The sequence below is a fragment of the Cavia porcellus genome, unplaced genomic scaffold (assembly GCF_034190915.1).
Source record: "Cavia porcellus strain 051 isolate PalLab524CR breed Dunkin Hartley unplaced genomic scaffold, mCavPor4.1 scaffold_61, whole genome shotgun sequence".
NCBI lineage: Eukaryota > Metazoa > Chordata > Mammalia > Rodentia > Caviidae > Cavia > Cavia porcellus.
In genome coordinates this window covers 2,601,932-2,629,866 of record NW_026947544.1, presented here as the reverse complement: position 1 = coordinate 2,629,866, position 27,935 = coordinate 2,601,932, and the positions used below count along the sequence as shown (strand labels likewise).

The following is a 27,935-nucleotide window of genomic DNA, read 5'->3' as shown; positions in this document are numbered from 1 at the left end:
CAGGAAGTAAAAAACTCCACTGAAAGTTGTAAAAACCGCCTTAATGAAAGTGAAGATAGAATCTCAGACCTTGAAGACATGATTGCAGCTAGTGAACAGGAAAAGAAAGATCTTTTGAAAATAACAAGGAATCAGGAAACAATTCAACAACAGCAAGACGATGCAAAGAAGAATAACATAAGAATGATAGGGATTAATGAAAGAGAGGGAGACAACATAAAGGATGTCAGGAGGATATTTAGAGAAGTAATAGCTGAAAATTTCCCAAGCATGAGATCAGAAACTGACATCAGGATCAGTGAAGCATATAGAACTCCAAACAGTCATAACCAAAATAAAACTACACCCAGACATATAATAATCACCATCCCAGAAATCCAACACAAGAATAGATTATTAAAAGCTGTCAGAGAGAAAAGACAGATCACTTATAAAGGAAAACCTATCAGAATCACAGCACACTTCTCAGCACAAACGATAAAGTCAAGAAGAGCATGGAGTGAAGTATTCCAGATCCTAAAGCAAAATGATTTCCAACCAAGACTGATATATCCTGCAAAACTATCATTCAAAATAGATGGTGCAATACGATACTTCCATGACAAAGAACAGCTGAAGAACTTCATGAACACCAAACCAACCCTGCAAAAAATATTGAAAGACAGTTTAGATACACAAAGGAAAAAACCACTAAGCAAAGCAAATAATTAAACAGAACAGAAAGATAAAGATGCAACAGCAGAGAGATAACATTCCTACAATTAACCAGCATTTAACAGTAATAACCATTAATGTAAATGGTCTCAATGCACCAATCAAAAGAAACAGACTAGCAGAATGGATCAAGAAACAAAATCCAACCATATGCTGTTTACAGGAAACACATCTAACCCAGAAGGATACTCACAGACTGAAAGTCAAAGGATGGAAAACAATTCTTCATGCAGCAGGAATCCACAAAAAGGCAGAAGTAGCCATTCTGTTTGCAGACAACGTGAACTTTAAACCAACAATGGCCATAAAGGACAAAGAAGGTCACTACATACTCGTAAGGGGAAAACTCCAAGAGGAAGAGATAACTATCTTAAATATATACGCACCAAACTCCAGAGCACCCAGTTATATAAAACAATTATTAACAGAAATGAAAACTCAAATTATCAGTAACACAATTGTAACAGGAGACCTTAATACGCCACTGACACCAAGGGACAGATCAACCAGACAGAAAATGAGCAAAGAAATAACAGAACTGAATCACACCTGTGAACAAATGGGTTTGATAGACATATACAGAATGTTCCACCCAACAACATCAGAATACACATTCTTCTCAGGAGTACATGGATCATTTTCTAAAATAGACCATATATTAGCTCACAGAACATATTTAAACAAGTGCAAAAGAGCTGAAATCATCCCTTGCATGTTATTTGATCAGAGCGCACTGAAATTAGAAATTAATGATAAAAGATACTGCAAAAATCCCACAAACACATGGAAACTGAATAACACACTCTTGAGTAATCAGTGGGTCACAGAAGAAATTAAAGAAGAAATCAAACAATACCTAAAAGAAAAAGAAAATGCAGATACAACTTACCGGAATCTGTGGGATGCAATGAAAGCCGTCCTGAGAGGAAAATTTATTGCACTGAGTTCCCACATCAGGAAAACAGAACGAATACAAATAAATAACTTGATGCTACACCTCAAACAGCTAGAAAAAGAAGAGCAAGTCAAGCCCAAAGCCAAAAGAAGAGAGGAAATTATAAAAATCAGAGCAGAAATCAATGCAATAGAGACTAAGAAAACAATCCAAAGAATCAATAAATCAAAGAGTTGGTTCTTTGAAAGAATAAATAAAATCGATAAGCCCCTAGCCAACCTTATTAAAAAAAGGGAAGAAAAAGCTCAAATTCATGCAATAAGAAATGAAAAAGGAGAAATCACTACAGACCCAATAGAAATACAGAGGATCATCAACACCTATTTCGAAAACCTCTACTCTCAAAAGTTTGATAACCCAGAAGAAATAGACAGATTCTTAGAAGCATATGAAGTGCCAAAGCTAGATCAAGAGGATGTAAAACTGTTGAATAACCCAATCTCTGTTACTGAAATTGAAAATGTAATTAAGTCCTTACCCACCAAGAAGAGCCCAGGCCCTGATGGATTCACTGCAGAATTCTACAAGAAATACAAAGAAGACCTAATGCCGACACTCCTCAAACTATTCAATGAAATTGAAAGGGAAGCAATCCTTCCTAAGTCATTCCTGGAAGCGAATATTACTCTAGTACCAAAACCTGAGAAAGACCCAACTAAAAAAGAGAACTATAGACCGATCTCCCTAATGAACACAGATGCAAAAATCCTCAATAAAATATTGGCAAATAGGATCCAGCAAATCATCCAGAAGATTATACTCCATGACCAAGTGGAATTCATCCCAGGAATGCAAGGATGGTTCAACATACGCAAATCAATAAATGTAATCCACCATATCAATAAAGCCAAAAATAAGAATCACATGATCATTTCTATAGATGCAGAAAAAGCCTTCAGTAAGGCTTTTATTTATTCATGAACATTTATTCATGATAAAAACTCTACAGAAAATTGAAATAGATGGTCTTTACCTCAATATAATAAAGGCCATTTATGACAAACCAACAGCCAGCATCATACTAAATGGCCAAAAATTGAAAGCCTTTACTTTAAAATCAGGCACAAGACAAGGATGTCCTTTATCACCACTCCTATTTAATATAGTACTGGAAGTACTAGCCAGAGCAATTAGGCAAGAAAGAGAAATAAAAGGGGTAAAGATAGGAAAAGAACAATTTAAATTATCATTGTTTGCAGATGACATGATACTCTACATAGAAGACCCCCTAAGCTCCATTGAAAGACTCTTAGATACAATAAATAAATTAAATAATGTGGCTGGATACAAAATCAATACTCAGAAATCAATAGCATTCCTATACTCAAACAACAAAATCACAGAGAGGGAAATAAGAGAAACTGGACTATTCACATTAGCAAGCAAAAAAATGAAATATTTAGGAATTACTCTTACGAAAGAAGTGAAAGACTTATACAGTGAAAACTATAATACACTGAAAAAGGAAATTGAAGATGATCTCAGAAAATGGAAAGACATCCCTTGCTCATGGATAGGAAGAACAAACATTGTGAAGATGGCCATTCTCCCAAAACTCTTATACAGATATAATGCAATCCCAATAGAAATACCATCAACATACCTTATAGATCTAGAGAAATCACTTCTAAATTTCATCTGGAACCAGAAGAGACCTAGAATCGCAAAGGCAATTCTAAGCAGCAAAGACAAAGCAGGAGGCATCACAATCCCTGACTTGAAATTATACTACAAAGCAACAGTAGTAAAATCAACATGGTATTGGAATCAAAACAGAGCCGAAGATCAGTGGAATAGATTAGAAGATACAACCACAACTACAAACACACTCAACCACCTTATCTTTGATAAAGGAGCCAAGCAGGTTCACTGGAAGAACGACAGTCTCTTTAATAAATGGTGCTGGAAAAACTGGCTCTCCATTTGCCGAAAACTAAAGCTAGACCCATGTCTATCACCATGTACTAAATTAAAATCTAAATGGGTCAAAGATCTGAATATTAAAACAGAAACACTAAATCTATTGGAAGACAAATTGGGTAGAAACCTTGGAGACATAGGAGTAGGTAGAGAATTCATGAACAGGACTCAAACCGCACGGGAAATACTTCCCAGAATCAATAACTGGGACCACTTCTTATTAAAAAGTTTCTGCATGTCAAAAGAAATCTCCAGCATAGTGAAAAGAAAACCCACAAACTGGGAAAAGATTTTAGTGAACTCTCTCTCAGACAAGGGACTCTTGTCTAAAACATATAAAGAATTAAAAAAACTCAGACCTCCAAAATTCAAAGATCCAATCCAAAAATGGGCATCTGAGATAAATACGCAATTCTCAGATGAAGAAATGCAAATGGCAAATAAATACATGAAAAAATGCTCACATCATTGGTCATTAGAGAAATGCAAATTAAAACCACACTGAGATACCATCTCACTCCTGAAAGAATGGCCAGGATCAAGAAAACCAACAACAACAAATGCTGGAGAGGCTGTGGGGAAAAAGGAACTCTCCTGCACTGTTGGTGGGAGTGTAGACTGGTACAGCCTTTGTGGAGGTCTGTCTGGAGGTTTCTCAAAAAGTTGGGACTGGAAATCCCATTTATTCCAGCTATTCCACTTCTAGGCATATTCCCAGAAGAACTGAAAGCATCATACCACAGTGATTTATGTGCACCTATGTTTATAGCAGCACAATTTGTAATCGCCAAATCTTGGAAACAACCCAAGTGTCCATCAACTGAGGAATGGATAAAAAAGTTGTGGTATTTCTATACAATGGAGTGTTATTCAGCTATAAAGAAGGATCACATTGAGATATTTATCAATAAATGGGCGCAGCTTGAGACCATACTCATAAGTGAAATAAATCAATCTCGCATGTATGAATACCGAATAGTTTCCCTAATGTAAGTCATGATTCAAATATATAAAAAATATGTGGTAATCATGATTCCCCATTATGGGGCCTTGAAGCCTTATAAATTTTTCACTTATTAATTAGAAAGGCTTTATTCTGGGATTCTTGATATGGAAATATTTGAAGCTATAGTATATGAAGTTTTATCCAAATATTTCAAGGAAAAAGACAGACACTAGGTTAACCAGTATTCTTTAAAAAAATTATTTAGTTATTTCTTATATTTATTTTAATTAAGGGAAAAATTTTAAAAATTAGGATACATAATAGTAACTCTTTTCGATTTCCTATTAACTTGTTTTGAAATCCTGTAATACTCCCACGATCTTGTTTTGACTGATTAGACTCTGTTCCATTCTGTGCAATAGTATCAAGTCTCAGGGTATAGGCAACTACTTTGAAGGCAATAAGATTCACTAAGATGCCCATACTGGTTTGACTATTGTCTCCTTTGGAAGTCCTGTAAAGTTTACAATGCCTAAGTTTTATTGGTCTTGTTCTCTACTGTTTTGTCCAACTTTATAATATCTAATGAGATAGACAATTCTTTTTAAGGAAACAAGAGACAACGTTGATAACCATTGTTAATAACCTTGTACTCTGTTCTACATAATGTGCTATGTCTATCCTTGTTTTTGACTGACAGCTTTGTTTTGTCATATTTGACTGCATTCTCTCCCCCCAAAAAAGTAATAAGAACTAAGGAGTAATAAAATCCAAAATGTGTAAATTTTGTTGTAAAAAAGAGAGGAAGGAAAAAAAAAAAAAGAGCTCTAACGGATATAACAGCAAGTGTGTTTAGGGGTGTTAAATAGCTGACTATATTAATGTTTTTGAATCATTGAACACAGCTGTTTGCAGTCTCTCTGTTTGAATGTCTACTTTGTATTCTTTGACACTGTGATTTGAGCAACTGTTTCCAAAATGATAATATGTAATCTATTAACAGGTGATTTCTTACTGTTATGTTTTTTTCTTTTTTTGTAGTTCTGTATTATGTGTAACCTTACACTGCTTTGTTTTGTTTTGTGTTTTTCTCTTTCTCCTCTTAAAAAAAAATACTACACAAGCAACAAAAGGATAAAATTCTGTCATCTGCAACAACATGGATGGAACTTAAAAAAAGAAAATGATAATTTTATTTGAGTGAAATTAAGTCAGGAATACAATCTTCAGTACCACATAAGAATGGATCTATAGAGTCTAAAAGAGTTGCTCCCAAGAAGCTGTAAGCTGAATGATGACTACCTGCTGTGGGTGTTTTGAGATAGATAGAGGATGGATCAATAGATACTAACTTATAATTGGACAAAAGAGAATACTCTGCTATACTCTGTGTAATACACTACTGATAAATATGTACTGTACATGTCAAAGGGCTAGAAGATTTGACATGAAGAGAAATGATAAATCATTAAGGAGATAAATGTTTATTAAACTAATTAACATCTATAGAACATGATATAGTACCATATCGACAGGTACACATTTTATATTTTCATGATTAGTTTTAAAAATTATTCTAAAAAAACAAACTCACAAGAATACCAGCTGTGCAGAGTGGGTAATGTTTTTGCATAGCTCTGAAATTAATTTGCTATGGACTAAGAATATGAGAGTGTGACTATTAGCTACTTGTTTAAAGACTGAAATTAACCACAATTTTCAAAAACTACTAAACAACAAAAGAGGCAAAAACACAACCAACTGAAAAGAAAGAAAATACAAAGGAAGTTTAGAAATACTAAAAGCTTCAGAATAGAAAACAATAAAATGATGTTAAATCTCTCATAATTAGCCTTATTTACATAAAGTACATTTACCTACTCAAATGAATTCAGAAAGGCATTATGAATAAAAAATAAGATCCAGGGACATATTTTCTGTAAGATAGTTACCTTACTTTAAAAGTGACACACAGAGTAAAAGAATGAAAATACATATTTCAAACGAATGGTAGTCACAAGAAAACAATAAATATAAAAGTAAATCTCAAATATAAAATTGTGTCAAGGAAAAAACAGTAATTATATAGCAAGAAATCCATCCTGTTCAAGAGTAATAAATGTAAATGCACATATGCAGTATCAGAACATCTGAATACAGACAGCAAATATTAAAAGCTGTAAGGGAGAAACTGATAATACAATAATAGCATAATACGTCAATACCCTACAAGGGTATAAACAGGAAGAAACTGTGATTACAAGGACTTGAAGAACATTTTATAATAAACTAGTTTACCCTCCAATAGCAGAAAATGATACATTCACCCCAAATATATATAAATATATATTGATCTCAGGACAGGCATATCAGACCACAAAGAGGTATTAACAAATTTAAGAATGAAATGATTCTAAGAATTTTTTCTAACCAAAGCTACAAATTAAGAATGCAACTGAAAGAATGCAAAAATGTAAAAATAGTCAGTTTTGTTGAAAAGCCACAGGGTGAAAGTGCAAAATTAATGAACATTTGAGTATCTTGATACAAACAAATATAAAAACACACGATAACTAAATGAATTACAATGGAACAAAATAATTAATAAAGTTATAGCTGTAAACACTTATATTTTAGAAAGACTGTTCAAATAATAACTTACATCTCATGAAAACAAGACAAATTACAATGTCTTAATTTTCTTTTTTCAATTTAATTATTAGAACAAATAACAAATAGCTTTGAAATATTGTAAGTGTTTTAAGAAATGAGTTTTACCTGAGGATAGGGAAAATATGAATTCGTGGATTATTAATGCAAATGCATCTATTCTTTGTACCATAAAAATCTGAGTATTTGGAATGGAAAAAAATATTTTTAAATGTATATATGCATAAATTTTTGATAAGCTTTTGAACTACTCTGTCCTTTGATATCAATGTAAATCTTCAACGAATAAATACCAAAAAGGCATACCCCTCAAAAACTGGGACTACAATACTTATACAAGGTACTTACTTAATCATTTCAAAAAGTTTTGGATCTGAGATTTTGATATTTCGTGCCATATTCCAGGAAAGATGAACCATTGGCACTACTGACTTCACACTTTGCAATTTATTCCATTCATACCGTTCCACTGCCAACTTATACTGGCAGGCTAGGAGGAAAAAAAATGGATAAAATAACACAAAATAATACACAAGCAAAAGGAGAAAAAAAACTATAATTACATCTCAGGTGGTAATTCTGAGAAATCTTAAAACACTGCCCCAATATTATGCTTTAAAACAACTGTAATTTAAAACCATTACATCATATAAAAACTATTCACAAATTATGAGACATGATAATAGCCTGATTTTACAGCTTATATATTGAATTCTTTCAAAGCATTCTTGATTCTACAATCTGTTTTGTAAATGTCTAAACTGAGCACCTTAGGAAGAAAAAAAAACCTGCCCAAACTCAGAAAGTTAACAATGTTAACTAGAAGCCTTCCGGATCAAAGCTCAGATTCTTTACCTTTTGTGTATCAGTTTGAATACTAAGGCATGTTGTATGTCATGGTTTATGTCAGTGGCCTCTAAGCCTCATGCCTTTGCATTATGCATTTGTGATTGGTTCATTGTCAAGCGCTTGGATTGGGGTGTGAACTACACCGGCCTAGGGGTGGAGCCATGATCTGCTTTAATGGCAGGAAGAAGGTGTGTGTCTCTCTCTTACTGTTTCTGCCTTGCTGTTTGTAGCCACGATTAACTGCGGCCTTGCCATGCCGCCCAGCCTTGGAGCCAATTGAGTATGGATTGAAATCTCCAAAAACTGTAAAAAATAAACCTTTCCTTTCCCAACTTTGGGCATCAGGTATTTTATCTCTGCAACAAGTTAAAAGTAGCTAAATCGCTGTATAACCAATGTTGTAAAATAGCATGCCCAGGTTCCCAATATTACAAAAAATAAAAATAAAATGAGTAATGACTATACTTTACTCTTCTGTAATCTTTATAATTAGTGTCACTCCTGCCTCAGATTCCATGAGTGCCTGGAATATACTAATACTTGAAATTTGAATTTAATCACTGTAAGATTTCCCACTTTTAGTGAGTTATTTTCCAACTGAAAAGATAATACCTATGAGAAAGGATCCTTTAAAACATGAAAAATGTTACTTGATCATTTGAATTACCTGTCAGTGGACCAACATTCCAGGCAATATTGTTGCACCACCCAATAGCCTGAACCCAATGCACAGTGCCTGCATTTATCCACACCAAATCTCCAGGTCGCTGAATAAACCTATACACAGGAACATTTGCTTCATAAAGATCTTCAAGGTTGGGCCACCAAGAACTCATTAGGAAATTCAAATTATTTCTGGGAGTGAAAAAAAAAGAAAGAATGAATATGCTGATTTAATTGTTTTTAATGTTTTAAAAGTTGGGAAGATCATTTCACAAGTTTAAAATATGGCACCAACATCTACTCCATTAAATGCTCAATTACCAAATTGCTACAACTAGAACTGTTTTTTTAACAATAATGACTTCAATATAAAAGGATCAACACCAAGAATAATAAATTACATAAAAACTGGTTGAACTATGTCATACTACAACTTTCAACTTAATGTTCAAAAGTCAATGTTTCAAGTTACATTTTAATTTGTCAGTGACTTAACTTTTGTCTTAATGAGATTTTGATTCATTCCCAAACAATCTGCTGGTATTTACATGTGACCCATTAATCTGCACACATCAACTTCATTGGATTAACAAACACCCAGTACATTGGTAGACACATTACCACTTGTGTCTCGTGGGTTATGAAGGTATAAAGTCAGGTAACTATTCATAATCCCTTGTCCATTTCTCTCTCAAACTGCTTAACAGATCACCTTCCAGCCACCATAAACTATGCAGCATTCTTCTACCATTGGGATATTTCTACCCTGGAGGCTGTGGAAGATGTACAAATACATCTGAAACTATAAGATAAATTAAATCTTTCTTTTCAGTTTACAGGTATTACAAACTGAAACTACATTCTCATACAGTGGAAACACTAATTAACAACACTGATATATGAGAAGTGGGCTCATCGTTGGGCTCTATCTAACCAAGCTATATAAAAGACTTTGCATTGTTCTGTAGAATAACTTTGGAAAGGTGTGGAGATGCTGACTTCAGTACCCATATAATGTTGTAAGCAGAGCCTGATAGGTGATTCTTTTAGGAATCTGATATGAATATAGACAGGAAAGGCTAGACTCAGACAGTAAGAACAATTTTACTGGCAGTGAGACTAATAGCCGTTGGTGTTATTCTCTAGCATTTTGCACTTGTCTCCATTTGCCTAGGGTCAGAAACTTTGCAAGTAATTAACATTAAAGTCAGTCAAGTATCTGATTTAGTGGATGAAATTTCAAAATACCTCAACATTCAGATAACAGAAAGGGTAATACTGTTAGCTGTTTTAACTAGATTTTAAATGAAAATCAGAGGACAAGCAAAGCAGAAAAGAACTAAAACACTTAATTAAAATTGTGGCCCAAAAAGAAACACATGTAATAATGGGGTCAAAGAAGTATGGCTCCTAAAGAGTTTACCACTATTAAAAACAAAACAAGTACTTTGAACAAGGATAACAAAAAAGATGCCTTGAGGAAATCTCAGAAACCAGCCAAGTTCCCTCCTATTACAGACTCATAAGTGGAAAATGGTATGGTTTTCACTTATGAAGAGTCCCAAGAGGGAACTCACACCCTTCTGGAGCTCACATTTTTATCAACATGTGCCCAGGATGGTAGATATGCAGTTATAGGGCTTAAAGTTTATCCTGCTAGGTTTCAGTTTTGCTTTTCTATCTCTCCATCCCTCTTATTTTGGAATACTATGTAATGTTTAAAGTACCATGGCATTATATGTTTGTCATTTTTTTAGTGTTTGACAATTAAAGAGTCTGTGTTGAACCTCAGAATAACCTTAAGTTTTTGTTTGTTTTCTAAATGGAAAAAGCAATAAAAATAAAGATACAGAATTACAAAAACGTTACAGGAAATTGACAGTGATTAATACATTATGTACATTGTTGTTATCTTCAAAGTAGTTACAAAGATTGTAATATATACACATGCATAATTGATCAAACATGTTTCTTTTCAAATGAACTAAGGAAAATTCCGTGGTGTACATATTTTAGCTATCATATGTATAGATGATAGCTTTTCCTTTCCTTCTTTTCATCCTTTTACCCATCTTGGCTGTTTTTTTACTTTTAAGCTATTCTTTCCCTTTCACAGTATCATAGATTTTGGGTCTTACTTTTCCTGTTTCTTACACCAGGGAGACAATACATTGTTTACACATGTGGGTCTGGTTTATTTCACTTACAAGTATGGACTCTGATTATATCCATTTACCTATTAAAGCCTCAAGTTTATCCTTCTTGATGTCTGAGTAGTACTCTATTGTAAAAAAATACCACCTCTTTTTAATCCATTCCTCTATTCCACTATGGAACTGTTGTTTTTAGTTCTACACAGAATAGATACGTTAATAGATACGTTATTAAATCATTGTTACCTATCTTTTATTTGGCTTATTTATATTTTGGGTTTTCAATATAGGAGAAATCATTCAATATTTAAGTCTGTGTGTTTGACTTATGATCTCAAGGTGAATCTACTTTTTGTAAGATGATTACAGTTTATTCTTTACGGCACAGTAATTCTCTACATTACAAAAATACCACTTTCTTTATCCTTTCATCAAGATTCAGCTATTAGGAATTGTGTTGGTACATACATGAATGTGTAAAGTAACTATTCCAGAAAGATACCCGGCAGGGAACTATCCAGATCAAATGGAATTTCTAGTTTTAGTTTCTTGAGGAATCTTCACACCAATTTACCTAAACTGCTGCACTAGTTTACATTTCCACAAAACTGTTTAAGGGTTCATTTTTACCCTTCAGCCTTGCTAGCATTTGATTTCTAGACAATACATATTCTTTCTGGAGTAAGAGAGTATCTTAATGTTATGTTAACTGGTATTTCCCTAATGCAATGATTAATACTTTTAATGTATATACTTCACATTGGTACTTCTCTATCTGATTCATATCTATTCATTTCAGTAGTCCTTTTATTTTTTAAAAGAAAATGGGTCTGTTAGTTGGAGGGTGAAAGGACTTTGCACTAGGACACTACAGCAGTGGGAGGTGGGACCAAGGGTCGTTTACCTTGAGGTCATTTTCCCCACCCTGAGGGCAACTTTCCTGTGGTGCTTTTTAAGAGTTCAAATATATACATGAAAAGTATATACCTGTACATCAGCGATGCCACCTTTACGCACCACCCCAGACAAAAGCTATATGCATGCCCTCCATACCACGTGTCCAGCAAAGAAAGCAGACCCCGATGATTATGCAGTTTCACTCCATGTTTTTAGAATAAAGGCCATGTTCTCTCTATAACTGTGCAGAAAATCCTATCATTTGGTTCCCTGATGGGGAAAGGCAGTGTGAATGACTCCTGGGGTCCTCTCAGGTTGAGTCTCTCTGCCAATTCACAGACTGGACCTCATTCTGGAATTCTTCATTCTAACATGCAGGAGCTGCTCAACTTGTCACCGCTGGCTTGCAAACACCATCGGCCCAATTCATTTACCGTAGATGAGCCAACCTCAATCTGAGGGTTTCTCCATGACCGTGGGTCAGTCCCACTCCAGATTACCCATTCTGTCCCTGGACTGAGGTAGCAGTTCTCACTTTCCTTGGAGGCAGAACCATTACTGTGGTCCTCCGGGACTCCACCTATCCCCTTTTGGTGATGGCCAGGGGTTACAAGTTGGACTTTATATTGTCTCTCTTTGACCGAAGCAAAAATCATACCATTTGGTTCCCAACTTTTAAAAAATTCTTTATATATTTTAGGGGTCAGTTCTCTAAGAAATACTGTAGTTAGCAAAAATCATTTCCTTTTCTGAAGGTTGTCTCTGCCATTTATTCTTTTGCTTGCACGACAAAAGCTTTTAAATTTGATATGATCCCATCTCTTAATCCTGGGTACTATTTCTTATGCTGTTCAGCAAGATCTTTTTACACCTATGTCTAAGAGTTTTATGTATTTTACCATCCAGAAGTGCTTCTGTTTTAATATTTGTTCTTATGCATTTTGATTGTGTTTAGTACACCATGAAAGAGTTTGGTGTGGATTCAATCTTGTGCATATGGATAGCCAATTTTCTTGAGACATTTATGAAAACAGCTATCTTTCCATCAGTGTATATTTTTGGGTCCTTAGTAAAGGGCAAAGTATTTGATTTTTCCCAGGGTTATTTCCATATCCTCTGTTCTGTTTCATGGATCTTTGTCTCTTTTTGTGCCCATACCATGCTGTTTCATGGAATACACTAATGTAATCCATAAAAAAATGTAGTGAGACACTACTATAGATTAAGAACTGATGGTCAACTTAATGCAAGGTGAATTAAATCACTATGGTGCTGAGCACAGATATTCCACTGAGGAAAGTTGCCAGGATAAACAGAGATGTAGAGAAGGAGAAGTAAGACATTAAGGTGTTGAGACATTGTACAGGCATTGTGGATTCTCCTATGTATTGCTGTTTGCTGGAGAAGCTCTGGTTTGCACATCAAGCATTGCTTCCTGGCTCCAGAAAGGAAGATGTGTGCTGCTTCTTCTCCAGGATAAACTCATCACACTGACTTCCTGGCATATACTCAACTGTGCTTATTGTCAGTGGGGTTTGGGACCTCTGTGTCACTTATGACAGCTGTGGTGCTTTTCAGGACAGCCCTGGTTTTTGTTTTGAGCATGACTTCTTGATTCCAGTGTAAAACCCTCAACCTACTGGCACAGCTCCTTCACCCCAATGGCATAGCTTCCTATCTTCCATCACTGACTTTTGGGTTACTAATTAATAAATTACTAATTCCCAGCACAGATCTGTGAAAGAGACTCACATGAGTCCTTGTGGGCTCTAGTCCTCCAGTTGGACTCAAGGGAGGCTCTGGACATTGCTATGGGATTCAGGCCCTAAGCTAAATATTCTATGTCTTTAGTGTTGTGGACAGATTTCTTTTATTAACTTTGGGTGACCATCATAAAATAATATTATAAACTCCATGCCCTGATTTTAATTATTCTTCTCACAATCCCTGACTACAACAGACAGTTTACATAACACTTTTATTAAGAAAAAAATTTGTAGTCGAAATTATTTCTAAAGTTTTACAACATGCTCTTTGGTTTCTATTTGTTCTTTAGAAGTATGAAAAAGAATGTTTTGGAATATGAAATATTATTCTTTGTAAGCCTAGTTGTGAGCAATAAGCTCAAACATTCCCAAATTCAAAACCCAGTTGGACAATTTAGCAAAAAACTATTTTAAAAAGGAAAGAAAAATAAATAAACCCAAACTAAACTAAACAACTAAACTACATTTTAAAAATGAAACCAAGTAAAAATTGAAAATGGAGCTCAGTACAAAAGCCCTAAGCTCAGTCCTCTTATGTAAAAAAGAAGGTAAAGGTTTAAAAATAAGGAATAAAGGCTTTAGTGGGTATACAAAAGACTGGCAAGTGAAATAACAAATTATGTTTTCTCTAAAATTCTAGAATTGTGATTAAAATTCAAATGGCAGACAAAGTGGCATAAAGAAGGAAGAAGATATGGAAAACTTATAAGCATTTCACATAAATCTCAGCCCCAATTTACCTATACTACAAAATTTTTTAAAGGAGGAAAAAAAAAAAAAGAACCAAGCAAGATAAATCAATGAAAGATTAAAGATCAATTGGTTTTTAAAACTTCAAAACAGTTAATACTCATATGGTTAGGTCAATTTTTCATGTCCATATCTGGTCATCTAAGCAACTCTTTTGAATATAACAGTACGCAAGGGCTGGGGATTTAGTTCAGTGAAGTTGTGAGTTTGATCCCTGTTTCCAAAAAAAAAAAAAATTTTAACAAGGGTTAGGAATGTGGCTTACAGGGAAAGTAGCTTAATATGAAGGCCTTGAATTCAATTCCTGGTATCACACCAAAACAAAATTAAAAATTTAAAAATCACAATAAATAAAAAACAATATGCAGGATTGCATCTTTAGGTTCCTATCAGCCTGTTTGAAAGACTATACTATTATTCTTTTAAGGTTTTTTGTTGCTCCTGTAATAGTTGTTTGCATGTCTCTTGTTTTTTTTTTTTTCTGAGCTTTTTTTTTCTCTATTTAAAATAAAACTTCAAAACGGTGATTTCTGCATAGAATAATACATTCACTAAAGAAATTACTAATTTCAGGAGGCATAATCCATATGGAAGTAACATTATAATAAAAATTTTTATCTAGCATTTTAAGTTAGGAAAAATAAATCTTTTAATCTCAAAGTAATTAACAAGGATTTTTTCATATTACCTTTCATTTTAACCTTTTTTAAAATTTCAAAAAGAATAAAATGATACAGAATTTGAAAATAAAATAATAGGAGCTTAATATATTATGTATTATTACCCTCACAGTAATTGTTTGGATTACAATATTATAAGACCCAGATAAAATAAGAATTATTTTAACTTACTATTTTTGTGACTTCTAAGCTCAAATTTTTAGATGCTGCCCACACCTTTGTAAAATTATACTGTGCTATTAGGAAAACTTCAGCTTGACAATGGCCAGTTTCTGGTAAGAAATTAGAACAAAAGTACTACTTATAAGATACAATTATGAATTTTTTTCTGTACTTGAATGGAGATTTCCCATATTACATTTCTTTTCTTTTCTTTTCTTTTTTTTTTTTTTTTTTTACTGAAAGCTACCAGTGTCCAGATATCAAAAAATAAAAATAAAAATAAAAATACAGGCCAAATTAAAGTATTTATTGATAAATGCTAACTTAAAAAAAAAACAAAACCTCCTTTCTTAAACTGAAGAAACTGAAGAAACATAAATTACATAACAGATTTGAATATGGCATTTTTGGTAGTATGAAGTAAAACATGAGTTATTGTTAGAACCATAACAGCATACCATGTATTTCAGAGTTACAAAAAGTGATTTTGAGTATTTTCAGCACAAATACTAAATAACATTAGATATTTAACCTGAGTTGGTATATACAATATATGTATGTTTTGAAAAATCATTATGTACTCTGTAAATATTAATGGGTCAGTCTGTCACTACAGTCTATTCATGCTTGGATTGTAAAAAAGAAACCTTCCATATCATCAGCCTGTTCATGCTTGGGCTACAGGCAAAGAAAGTTCCCAAAACTGTGTAAACACAAAAGTCACCCTGGGCCAGGAGGGTACCTGATGATGACCATGTCACACTCTGCTACGAGCACCTCACTCACCTGCAGAGACCCCTCCCCACTAGAACAACCCTTAAAAACTTTTTTCCCAAGCCAAACAGCAGAGCTGTCCAAAAGGCAGTCCTCCCCCCACTCAATAAAGCTTTTTTCTCACAGCAGAATATCTGGTCTGGCTTCGCATGGATTTTGTTCCATCAAATATGTTTATATTTCAATCACAAATTTTTTTAAATTACACAAAGGAAATGCACAGCTGGGGATTTAATTTGGTAGCATAGAACCCTCTTGGTGTAGATAAAAACCTAGATTCAACTACCAGCATCCTCTATTTTCCTCTAAAAAAGTCACTTTGTGGAATATCCATATGAATTCATTTTGAAGTAAATCTCACAATGAATAATGAGAATTCTGTCCAATTTTTATCATATGTTGTAAGCATACAATAAATTTGTGACGTACTCATTTGCATATTCAACCTTTCTTACTATTCACTCTGAAAAACGTATGGAGTTGTTTTGTTATAAGACACTTATTTTAAGCTAAAAAACAAAGCTTTACATAAGATTATGCTATAAACAAACTACAAGGGCAATTAATTTCAGAGGTCGTGACATTTTTGAAAAACATATGCCTTTCTTTTTGAAGGACGTTTATCAAATTATGTATTAACATGTTGATTTTTATCTTAAGCATTTTAGAAAAATAATTTTCTGGGGCGGGGATTTAGCTCAGCGGCATAAGCGCCTGCCTTGAAAGCAGGCAGTCGTGAGTTCGATATCCAGTATCGAAAAAAAAAGAAAAAGACCAAAAAAAAAAAAAAAAAAGAAAGAAAGAAAAATAATTTTCCATCCCTTTGACTTGTATTACTATGAGAAGCTGGTTTCATTAAGTGTTTAACATACTTGTCAAGCATAGAAACTTTGAAATCAAATTATTTATTGCTACTTGGCAATTATGTGAAGAACAACAGCAGCAGCTTCATTTAAAAAGGGGGGTGGGGCTGGAGATTTAGCTCAGCAGCATAAGCGCCTACCTTGCAAGAAGGCAGTCTGAGTTTGATCCCCAGTACTGATTAAAAAAAAAAAAAAAAAAGCTTCACACTTTGTCCCTCCCTCACCACTACTTTCTCAAAATTATGTTTAAAAAGTGTTTAGTTCTGAAACATACTTTTCACAGAAGTCATTCAGAACACCCCAGTAATCTTCAGGCACAACAAACCATTCACAGTCACCTGGACCAATATTTATGTTTACAGAACAGAAGTTGTTCTTTTCTTGGTGACCTAAAAAGGAAAAGGAAATGAAAGCCATGAGTACACTCTAAATTCAGTGAGTAAATGTCGTGAAAAACAACTGTTAGGTTTTGAAAAAGAAGGAAAAATTCCACATAGAACAAGGGCAGCGAATTAAATAGCATCATTTCATCACTGATTATTTCTTTTATCTCCATAAACTAAAAAATATTATTTAAAGAATTAAACCAGGATGGTGGCTTATACCTGCAGTCCAGTGGACCTTTGTTGGAGGTTATAGAAAAAGAACAGCAACTTGTAGCCCAGTCTGGTAATTTATGAACTTAATAAGGCCTATCTCAAAATTAAAAATAGAAATGCCTGAGTTATAGATCAGTTTGAAGACCCTGAGTTCAAGAAGAGAAAGAAGGGACAGGGGTTTAACTCAGGAATTCAAGCACTGCTTGTTAAGTGCAAGGTCCTGCATTGGATCCTAGATACTCTACCAAAAAGATAAAGAAAGAGAAGGAGAATGGAGAGAAAGAGAGGAGAAGGGAGAGAAACAAACGAGAGAGGGAGGGAAAAAGGGAGAGGAGAGGGAGAATTCTGCTGTAGTTTCAAAATATTTCTGATAAATTCAACCTAAAACTTATGAATAAAGGACTTACATATAAAACTTACACTACCATAACCCTATTTTAAAGATAAAGGAAAGTTCTCAAGTGAAAATTAGTATCATGTTCTTTTATAAACTTCAGTTCCTATACTATCCAAAACAAAGAGAAAGGTGAATCCTCATTCCACACTCATTTGGAACATACAATTTATGTGCTCAAACTAAGTATTTTCAAACTTTCTGGAGCCTAAATGAAAACACACCTAGAATTCAACTATAAGAATTAAACTACAGACTTATCAAACAAACAAAATATCAAATAATCCCATAAACCCTTTCAATAAATTCCTGTGGTTAAGTAAACATGCTTATTAAATGTCTTCAGAATCGGGCAGTAACAGTTCTTATCAAAGGAGATGTTCAAAAATTCTACAAAATGAATTTCATAATGCATATTAATAGCCAGTTTTGCTGATATGGAATGCTAATTCTGAACCTAAATGAAATGAAATGTTATTTGCCACCACTCTATCAAAATTGTACTTGTTGCATTAAGAGATGAAAATTGTGTTAAAGTCCTTTTTATTTTTATTGCCAGCAATTAAAAATTATAGAAACCAGTTCCCCTGTTTTTATATGTTTCTCATTTTATTCCTTGACATTCAAAGTACAATGTTTACTATGCAGTCCTTTAAAGAACTGTTTGCTCACTCCTATAATAGAAAAGTTTTGAAATTCACTTCTTCAAAAAATAAGAAAATGGAACACATGAGAAAATAATAGTATATCATGTATTTTAAATGTCAATGAGATTTTTATTGTATATGGTTTATGTAAAGTAGCACATAATATAATCTGGTTCTTTTTCACTGGAAATATGGCAGTGAACTGAAAAATACTATAAGCTTTCAGAGAATGAACTAGAAAGTTATTGTCATACTTCTTCCTTCCTTAAATGACCCAGCATGATCTTTCTCAATTTAAGTTAATATATTTTTCTGCTATTATACATATAATTAAAAATACATCAGGAAGACAATAGCCTGAGCTCATTCATAAAAGCTATAAACACTTTTAATCAATGAAAAGAATGTTAAAAATTACCCTAGCTTTCTTAGTTACAAATGGGAAAATGTCTGTGTATCTTCAAATTTGATTGATTCTACTCTTTCAACTATACCAAGTATATTTTAAAAAAATCACCTGGTGTTCTACTCCCTGGAACTTTCATGTATAGTTGAACTGTATTCATACCCAATATAGGATGACCAACATGACTTAGAAGGTTTCCTGCTGATACAACACGCACAAAAGCAGGAAGTTTAGTCAGCTCATGTAACTGTAACTTCCATCTGCAATAAAACAATGAAGTGTGAATAGTAGTAAGAATTAACCAGATCCTCAAAATTCATGATTCAGTCAAAATAAGTGACACCTATAAAGGTTATCTTAATCAAGTGATATAAATGTTAAATTTTTTCCAAAGATAAAAAGTTCTAAAAGAGAAATTACTGAAATTCATACAATTTTATAACCTAGGAAATTACATAAACATTGTATTAACTTTAAATTTGTAAAAATTAGATTTGACTTCCTTCAGAAAGAAAAAGCCTATACTTTAAAAATAAGTTTGAAATGTTAATTTTTTTTTTACTTATGGATTTATGTTTTTGAGACAGGTGTCATAAGGTATTTAATGTTGGCCTTGAACTCACAACATGACCAGGCTGGCCTTGAACTCTGCAATCATCCAGCCTCAACCTCCCAAGAATCAAAATTACAAGACATGCACTGCAAAGTTAACTTAAAATTAAGTTAAGATTTTTAACCAAAATCTATATGCCAGTACAGGAGGGGAAAAGAAACAAAAACCAGGAATAGAAACAAATAGGAAACTAGATAATTCCCAATTCCATAAATCCTTTTTATTCATTTCATGGAAATAGCAGAGAAACTGGGAGGCTTACTTTTTCTTATCAGAGAGGTCAATGTTGGTCCCAAATTTTATGGTTTTAAAAGGTCCTTTCCTTCTCTTCCCAGAACTAAAAAGGTAAAAGAAAAAAAGAAGAAAGATAAGAAAAAGAAGAAGAAAAAAGACAATATTAAAACCATGCCTAGCAGAAAAAAGTACTGATAGTACCTAAAAATTACTTACATATCTGAAGACGTAGATTCATTATCTGAACAGTCTTTCAGTTGTGTTTTTCTCTCATTTTCTTCCTATAAAGAAAAATATCTACACACTTAGTATTCTCTAAGAGGCTAATTCTGTAATACAAATAAATCAATCAATCATTTGCATGACAAATAATGCCTCTGTCTTAAAAACAGATTTTACAGGTATATTCCATAAAACATATTTTCAGTTATCATATTAAATACATAGGAATAAAAATGAAAAGCTCCTTACATAATATTCAACATTCTGTATTACCACAAATTAATATTACAAAATTTATCTGGTCTAGCAGAGATTCCAAATGACAAGGGAACACCTCCTTTAAATGATGCCAAAGAAATTTAAAAGACAGCTAAAACACACACAATAATATGCAAAAACTGACACATTATCATCAAAAATATAACACTGAACCTCTATTTTAGTATTGAAAAAGATTATTTACTTTTTGCCTTTAGACTTTGTGCTACAAGAAGAAAATCTGTAGATTCTTAATTTTTTTCTAAATAGGAGAAAATAAAAAATTAAAAATCAGTGATGTATCTGACAATGAAGAAATGTTTATTAAAATGTTGGTACATACTGTAAATTAGCAGAAGTATGATGCTTCTACATATAGAAAATCCACACTTTATAAATATACAAACTAAAAAAATTCAGATCTTTTATATTTGGGTTTAGGGTTACTGTTTCTTCCTTGTTGCAACCATATTAACAAAATTAAGGATTTCAGAAAGAAGTTTTCACAAGCAAAGTCTTCCCAACATAAACATGATATTTCATTATCATTAAAGAAAATCAAATATTGAATATAGAAATGTTTTTTAATAAGGATATCAAGATTATGAGAACCACATAAAAGTGAACGTGAAAAACAGACTAATATCATGTGGAAAAATAAGCTCAGGATGAATCCCTACACAAAACAAAAACTAACACTATGTGGGCCAAAGATTTAATTCAGTGGTGTAAGAAGCATTTGCCTCATAAGTGCAGGGTCATGAATTCGATCTCTTGTACAAAAAAAAAAAAAAAAAAAAAAAGGCTAAAATTTTTATAAAATTTATAAATCTGTTCCAAAGGTTACTCAATAGTTTTTAGCATGCATAATTTTAAAATTCAACAAAAACAAACAAAAACATCAACTTTAAAACCTCTCTACTGTGAGGATACCATGAAAAAAGAGAAAAGCAAAGATAACATAGTATAGAAAAAGCATACGCCAAAAAAATTTTAACAAGAATATGCATAAAGCCTCCCTGCATCTCTCATGGGACACCGGGGAGACACAAGATGCCAGCCTTTTCGTCAGACTCAGTGCCCGTCTCAGATTTCAGGGGAGAAGAAAAGGATGTCACCAAGAAGCAAGCCCTTCCTGCAAATCTGCACATGCATAGACCACCAGGGGGACAGCCAGATACCAGCCCCTTCTGGTAAGCAACTAGGAAATAAGAGCCAACCCCAACCCCAACCCTGTAAGGGACAGCTGATTCAGAGAAACACAGGCTGCCATGATAGCTACTGAAAGGCAATTTGATACTTGCAGTGTTTGGTATTTCAATAACTATAGATCTAGGGACTATCCATAGGACAACAGTACTCAGTGTGGTATGTATGGGGGATCTTCATTTTCATTATTGTGTTTGGTTGAATTCTGTTTTGTTTTGTTTGATTTTGTGATTTCCAATGGCTTGGACAGTTATTTCAAAGATTACAACATATATTATGGTAGCCATTTTGGATTTATCACTGTCATATTTTGAATTTTTTTACTGCATTCACTTTTTGTTTTTATTGGTTCTATTCCATTCTGTTTTGTATAATTTTTACCATATCTGAAGATATCTGCAGTTATTTTGAAGACAGCAGGCAGTATTATGGTAACTGTTGTTGATTTGCTATTTGATGTCCTATGTCAGTCATACTGGCTTATTATTATTAGCTTTATCCTGATTTATTTTGCTTGGTTTTATTCTCTTTAAAATAAAAATAAAAACTTTTTTAAAAAATATACACAAAAACCTTTACAACTTAATATTAAACATAAATATTATAGTTAAAGAAATTAAATGCACATTTAATGAAATATGCAGGTGGGTAATATTTCAATGAAAAGATGCTTAATGGCTTGAAAATGTAAAAAGGAAAAAGACAAAAAAAAAAAAAAAAAAGAAGATATATGATTTGGCTTGTGTTTAGATATCCCCATCAAAGCCTCGTGCCATCATAGAAGGGTTTTTTACAGAGCTGGAGAGATGTAGTGTATGACTGATTTGTGGTTCAAATTAGGATTAAGGGTTCTAGGACTAAGGGTGTGAATGTTTTCTGTCTTAAGACTGGATAGCCTGGATATAATATAAGACAGTGGAAGAGGGTTGCAGCTAATTACTTGTAGCAGGTGACCAGCTTACTTGCTCTTGCTGCCTTCTGCTCACTATGGACTGTTTCTTCCCTCTAATATCCCTCTGACATGCCAACCTGCCTTGAAGCTGGAATGAACTAAGGACAGAAACCTCTGCAAACTGTGGGCACATATCTGTATTTTCAGGGGTTTTTGTTTGTTTTTGGGATCAAACTCATGACCCTGTGCTTCCCAGCAGGCACTTATGCTACTGACCTAAATCGATGGCATGCCTGTATTTTCAGCACTTGGGAAAATGAGGCTGAAGAATCTTCAGTAAGGTCAGGGTCTGCCAGAACTACAAAACTCTGACTCAAAACAAAACAAAAAACACAAAGCAAAGCAAAGCAAAACAAAACAAAACAAAAGCATCTTTCTTTCTTTTCCTGTGTGTGAGGTATTTTATCTCTGCAACAAGCAAAGTAAAGGTCTGGGGATCTATCTCAGTGGCATTTTGTTACTTCGTCAATTTGAGATATATATCCATGTCAATTTGAGAAGTTTAAAAATTTAACTAAGGGAACCAGGAACTTTACTTTTTAAGTATCACTAGCATGTACAAGAAGGGCATAGAAATAGTGTGAAGGGTCTAGTGGCCTTCATGGAGGATAGCCTGCTCACAATATAATGGGGGTAAAGAGTTTTGTGCTTCTGCCACCTTGAAGCACTGCCTCTGTGCCTTGCCACCCTACCTTAGAGCCAAATGATTACAGACTGAAACCTCTACAAACAGTGAGCTAAATAAACCTTTCCTGCTTTAATATTGAGTGTTGAGTATTGTGTTCTGGCAACAAAGAAAAATAACCAAGAGAATCACTAAAAATAACACTATATTATTCCATTTATTATTTATTATTATTATTAACACTATATTTTTCCATTTAGTGACATATCATTAGAAGGTTAGCCACACAAATATGATACAACATATGGCTAGCATGGAAGGAGTCCTGGATACAAAATCCAGCACTGTGTAGGTAAAAGTAATTGGTAAATTGTAGGCTGGGTGGGTTATTTAATTGAAGTAATGTTAAAAAAAAAAAACTGGGGAGAAGCTAAAAATGGCAGATCAGTACATAGCAAATACAGAGCCTCCCTAGAAGAAACAACTCAGATGCCAGAAGAAAACATCCTTGAGAGGATGAGACAGAGGGAGATGGATCCTCTCGACCCAGGAAGAAACTAAAGGGAAAAGAGCCAGTCAAATGTGAGGTGATGGTGCCACCATCAAAGCAGCTCAGATTCATGGCCACAGTGCTCTTCTAGAGCCACTTCAACATGCAATTGCGGCATGCTCACTGCCAGAGCAGTGAAGTCAGAGGCAGTGGTCACGCTGAAGTCAGAGGCCAGTGAACCCAACAGAGAATGGAGCTGGCATGGAAACCTGCTCTAACTCACACTAACTGCTTAGAGTAAGACTCTCCCACAAGTAAGGGGTGACCAACTGACAACATGTTGGAATTGGGCAGGACAGGCATAAACTAGGAACAGCAATGATCTTAGTTGATTATTCCTTTCCCAGAGCAGATTGGTTGGATGTGCTTGGCCTGTGTCACACCCCTGGCTGGGATCCAAACCAACTCCATATGCGCAGCACACACTAACATGGTTAAGGCCCCAGCTGGTTGACTGGCCTGGAGGAGAGGGTCTAGCATATGCCGCCCCTGCTTGCACCTCAATGATCAACAACAAACTGGTAAGAGCAGAAATCCCTAACCAACGCGCTTTGTTAGTAACAAAACCAACAAGGTAAGGGGCTGGGACCTCCACTATACACCTGTGTGGAAGAAGCCAAAATCATGACAAGAGAAAGAAATAAGAAAAAGTCCCTAGGCCCCAACCCTACAAATATTGGTACAGGAGAGGTAAATACAGAAGAGATTGAGGACAGCAAACATGCAATATCAGACACGGCTTCAGCGGACATAAAGAGATATCTTTGTGACATCATAGATGAGCTCAAAACTGAAATATCAATTCAAGTAAAGCAAGATATAAGAATAACAATAAAAGAAATGCTAAGCACCTCTCAAGAAGACATGGATGGAAGAATGGAGGAACACAAAAAGAAGGAAAGAAATGTTCAATTAAGAATATAAACAAAACCTAGAATACCTGAGACAGATTCAAAGAGATTACCAGTAAATTAAAAGCTCCATCAAAAGCTGGACAAATTGCCTGAAAAAAAACTAGAGACAGATTAACAAAATCTGAAGATGGGTTTGCAACGTCTGGTCATGAAAGGAAAGATCTGTTAAAAGTAACAAGGAAACAGACAATAACATACAAAGTCTAGAAGACAACAAGAGGATCTATAATTTAAGAATAAAAAATGTGAATGAAAAAGCAGAGGTAAAACAAAGGAAATACAAAGGCTATTCACAAAAATAATTAAGGAAAACTTCCCAAGCATAGGAAAAGGAAATGATATTCAGATACATGAGGCATACAGAACTCTAGCCAGCTACAACCAATACAGATCTATACCCAGATGCAATAATCAAGATCCCAGAAATTCATAACAAGAACATAATATTAAAAGCTGTCAGGGAAAAGAAACAGATCATCTATAAAGGAAAACCCATCACAGCAGACTTCTCGACACAAAACCATCAAAGCAAGAAGAACTTGGAGTGAAGTAGTCCAAGCCCTGAAAGAAAATAACCTCCAACCCACATTGATATACCCTGAAAAACTGTCTCTCAAAATTAATGGAGACACAAGATGCTTCCATGACAAAGAGGAGGTTGCCTCCCCAATCTAAAAACTGAGGGAGTTGGTGGGACCCAAAATGCGCAGTATACTCTGGGAGTGAAAGGAGAGGAACTTTCTCAAAAGGAAGGCAGAGGATACTGTTAGTAGTGTATTAGGATTTAAAATCCACATTACCTCAAGATTCTGTTAACATGGATTATATTCTGTTCGTTTGTCTACTTGTACTAGATTGAAGGGCACAGACAGCTATCCCAAAAATAGCAGGATATAGTATGGTAATCATCCCTAACTTCCTAATTAATTCAATATGAGCGCTGTATAACTTATGATGACAGATCTTATTTAAATCTGTTTTATTAGACTGCAGTTTTGTATTGACTGATTTTATTCGAATCTGTTATGATTGGCAGTATCAAATCTGAGTATAGGCAACTACACTGAAGATGAAAAGATTCACTAGGATACCCACAGTGGTTTGATTAATACTTGCTTTTGAAGCCTTATAATGTCTCCAATGTTTCATTTTTATTTATACTGTTATGTACTGCTATATTCAATTATATTGGCCTGATGATATAGACAATTCTATTGAGGATAACAAAAGACATCATAGTAATCACTGTAGATCACCTTGTATTGTGGTTTTATATGACTTTTTTTCAAGTTTTTCTAGGAATTTGTTTTGTTTTGTCTTGCTTTGTTTTGTTTTTCCAATACAGAAAGGACAGATATACATGTAGAGACTCATGCATGTGTAGAACTTAAGCAGTTTATGAGAACTGATTATATAATGCATGATGAAATGAAAAACTACTCTGAGGAAAAGGAGACACTATACTACACAGTTCTGATTCCGTAGCATCATAATATAAAATCCAGCAATACTGTCATTCTTTGTCCAGAGTGATTTTTAGTCTGTTTTGTTTTGTTTAATTTCAGCATATGTGAAGATACAGACAACTATTTTGAAAAGAATGAGACACTATGACAGCCATTGTTGACTTCCCTATTGTCTGACCTTGAAGTCCTAAAATGCCTTCATCGTCCTATTCAGATCAATTTTATACTATGTTGTTTTGTATGAACTCACTGCATGTGAAGATATGGGCAACTATTTGGAAGAAAACAAGAGACAATAGAACAGATAGTGAAGATCTCCAGTTGTCTTGCTTTGAAATTTATGTCTCTTACATTGCTTTCTTATGTTTTGTTTTGTTGTGTTTAATTTTACTCTTTAAAATTAAAAAAAAAAAAAAAAACAGGATAAGTAAGAGCAGCTAAAATGATGAATGGAATCCATGAGTCCTTGTTTTGGATCCTTGGAAAAAAATTGTTTTAAATTTTTTTATTTTAAAAAAGCAAAACAGAAAAAAGCATAGAATACAGAATTTAAAAAAAAACACACTGACACTAGTTAATATAGTGCATACTGTTATATTAGAAATAGTAGTTTCATAAAAGATGAACAGAGGATCAAACAATAACAGCACAAACTGTTCTTTTTGATAACTAACATAGAATTAGTATAGTTATCTATCTTGCACACATAAACATACAAACATTTATATGTGTACATCTCCATACATATATTCTTTTCCTTTTTTCCAGGAAAAAAATATTTTGAACTACCAGAAATTGCACACAACACCTGTGAACATTCATATAACTTTAACAGTACAGCAAAGATCCAAGAAAACTTAATGGTAAAATTACTAACAAATCTTGTTTTTATCCCACCTCTTCTCAGCCATACTAGACTGAGGCTCTGGAACAAACAATAACTTAGTTCTCTGTTTGCTCCCTAAAACTAAAAGATGCAAAGTGGACCTTATCTATGTAAATAACCTAAGAACTAACAAAAACTGGTCTCTTTTTGTTCAATATGAGTAACTTCAGACATTTTCCCAAATACTGAAAAATAGGGACAACTACTTATTAGTTCGAGGAAAGCAGTTTTACTACGATGAACAAGTTGAAGAAAATTGTAAGTTAATGTATCTTGTAAACAATTATGAAAAATATCAAGCTGGACTCACGAACATATAAAGAAAAGATTATATGTTGTGACCCATCAGCTTAACACTTAAGGATACTATACTGCATGAAGATCAATCAATTTGATACTATTGAAACATGAAGGAAAACAATTCAAATGTGATCATCTCAAAGACTAAAACCCTCTGTACGTTAAACAAAAAACTTCAAAATAGTAACCAACATAAGTGAAAAGCCTACAGCTAACAGCCAACACCAATGAAACATAATAATAATTATTGACTTAAGAACTAAATACTGTTAAGATATCAATACCACTCACAATAATGTAAATATTTAATCTAATTTATCACAATACCATTTTTTGTAGAACTTTAAAAATTCACCTTAAATTTCACATGTAATACTACAAAGTCTTAACTGTGAAACAGTCTTGAAAGAAGAACATTAGAAGTCACAGGCCTGTTTTCAAAATTTTAGTATTCAAAACTATCAAGCAATGGCATAAAGACAATGCAATTAGTAAAACCAAATACAGAACCCAGAAAAATGAATCTTTATATGTATGGCCAAGTGATTCTTCACAAAGGAGTTAAGATAACTCAGTAAGAGAAAATCTGTTCAAATGATAATAGAAAAATGATATATTGCTGGGGATTTAGCTCAGCAGCATAATTGCACACCTGGCAAGTCCGAGGTCATAAGTTCAATCCTCAGCTCCAAAACAACAAACTAACAAACCAATGACCACAAGTCAGGGCAAGTATTTTGAGGGAAAAATGGATATCCACATGCCAAAGAATAAAATTGATCCCTTATCTGAGAATATACACTAAAATTAAATCAAAATAAAAGATTCTGAAGTAGAAATGAAATATACTAAGTTCATCATATATATGACTAATATTAAATAAGTAAAATTTTGAATT

At 33.7% G+C, this 27,935-nt stretch overlaps 1 protein-coding gene across 15 annotated transcripts in view; it reads right to left on the bottom strand.

Moving 5' to 3' along the window:
• The window catches only part of LOC134475110 (histone demethylase UTY-like), a 322,941-nt gene that overhangs the window by 67,526 nt on the left and 227,480 nt on the right, over nt 1–27,935 (bottom strand). For all 15 annotated transcript variants that reach the window (XR_010046059.1, XR_010046060.1, XM_063244489.1 and 12 more), the window contains 6 exons: nt 19,872–19,936; nt 19,684–19,758; nt 18,920–19,068; nt 17,037–17,151; nt 8,722–8,909; nt 7,554–7,695 (listed from right to left, as the gene is read on the bottom strand). Coding sequence is in view for 13 of the 15 variants with exons in the window: in XM_063244489.1 (XP_063100559.1) it covers nt 7,554–7,695; nt 8,722–8,909; nt 17,037–17,151; nt 18,920–19,068; nt 19,684–19,758; nt 19,872–19,936 (734 nt within the window). In the remaining 2 variants the exon portion in view is untranslated. The remainder of the gene's footprint in view (nt 1–7,553; nt 7,696–8,721; nt 8,910–17,036; nt 17,152–18,919; nt 19,069–19,683; nt 19,759–19,871; nt 19,937–27,935) is intronic.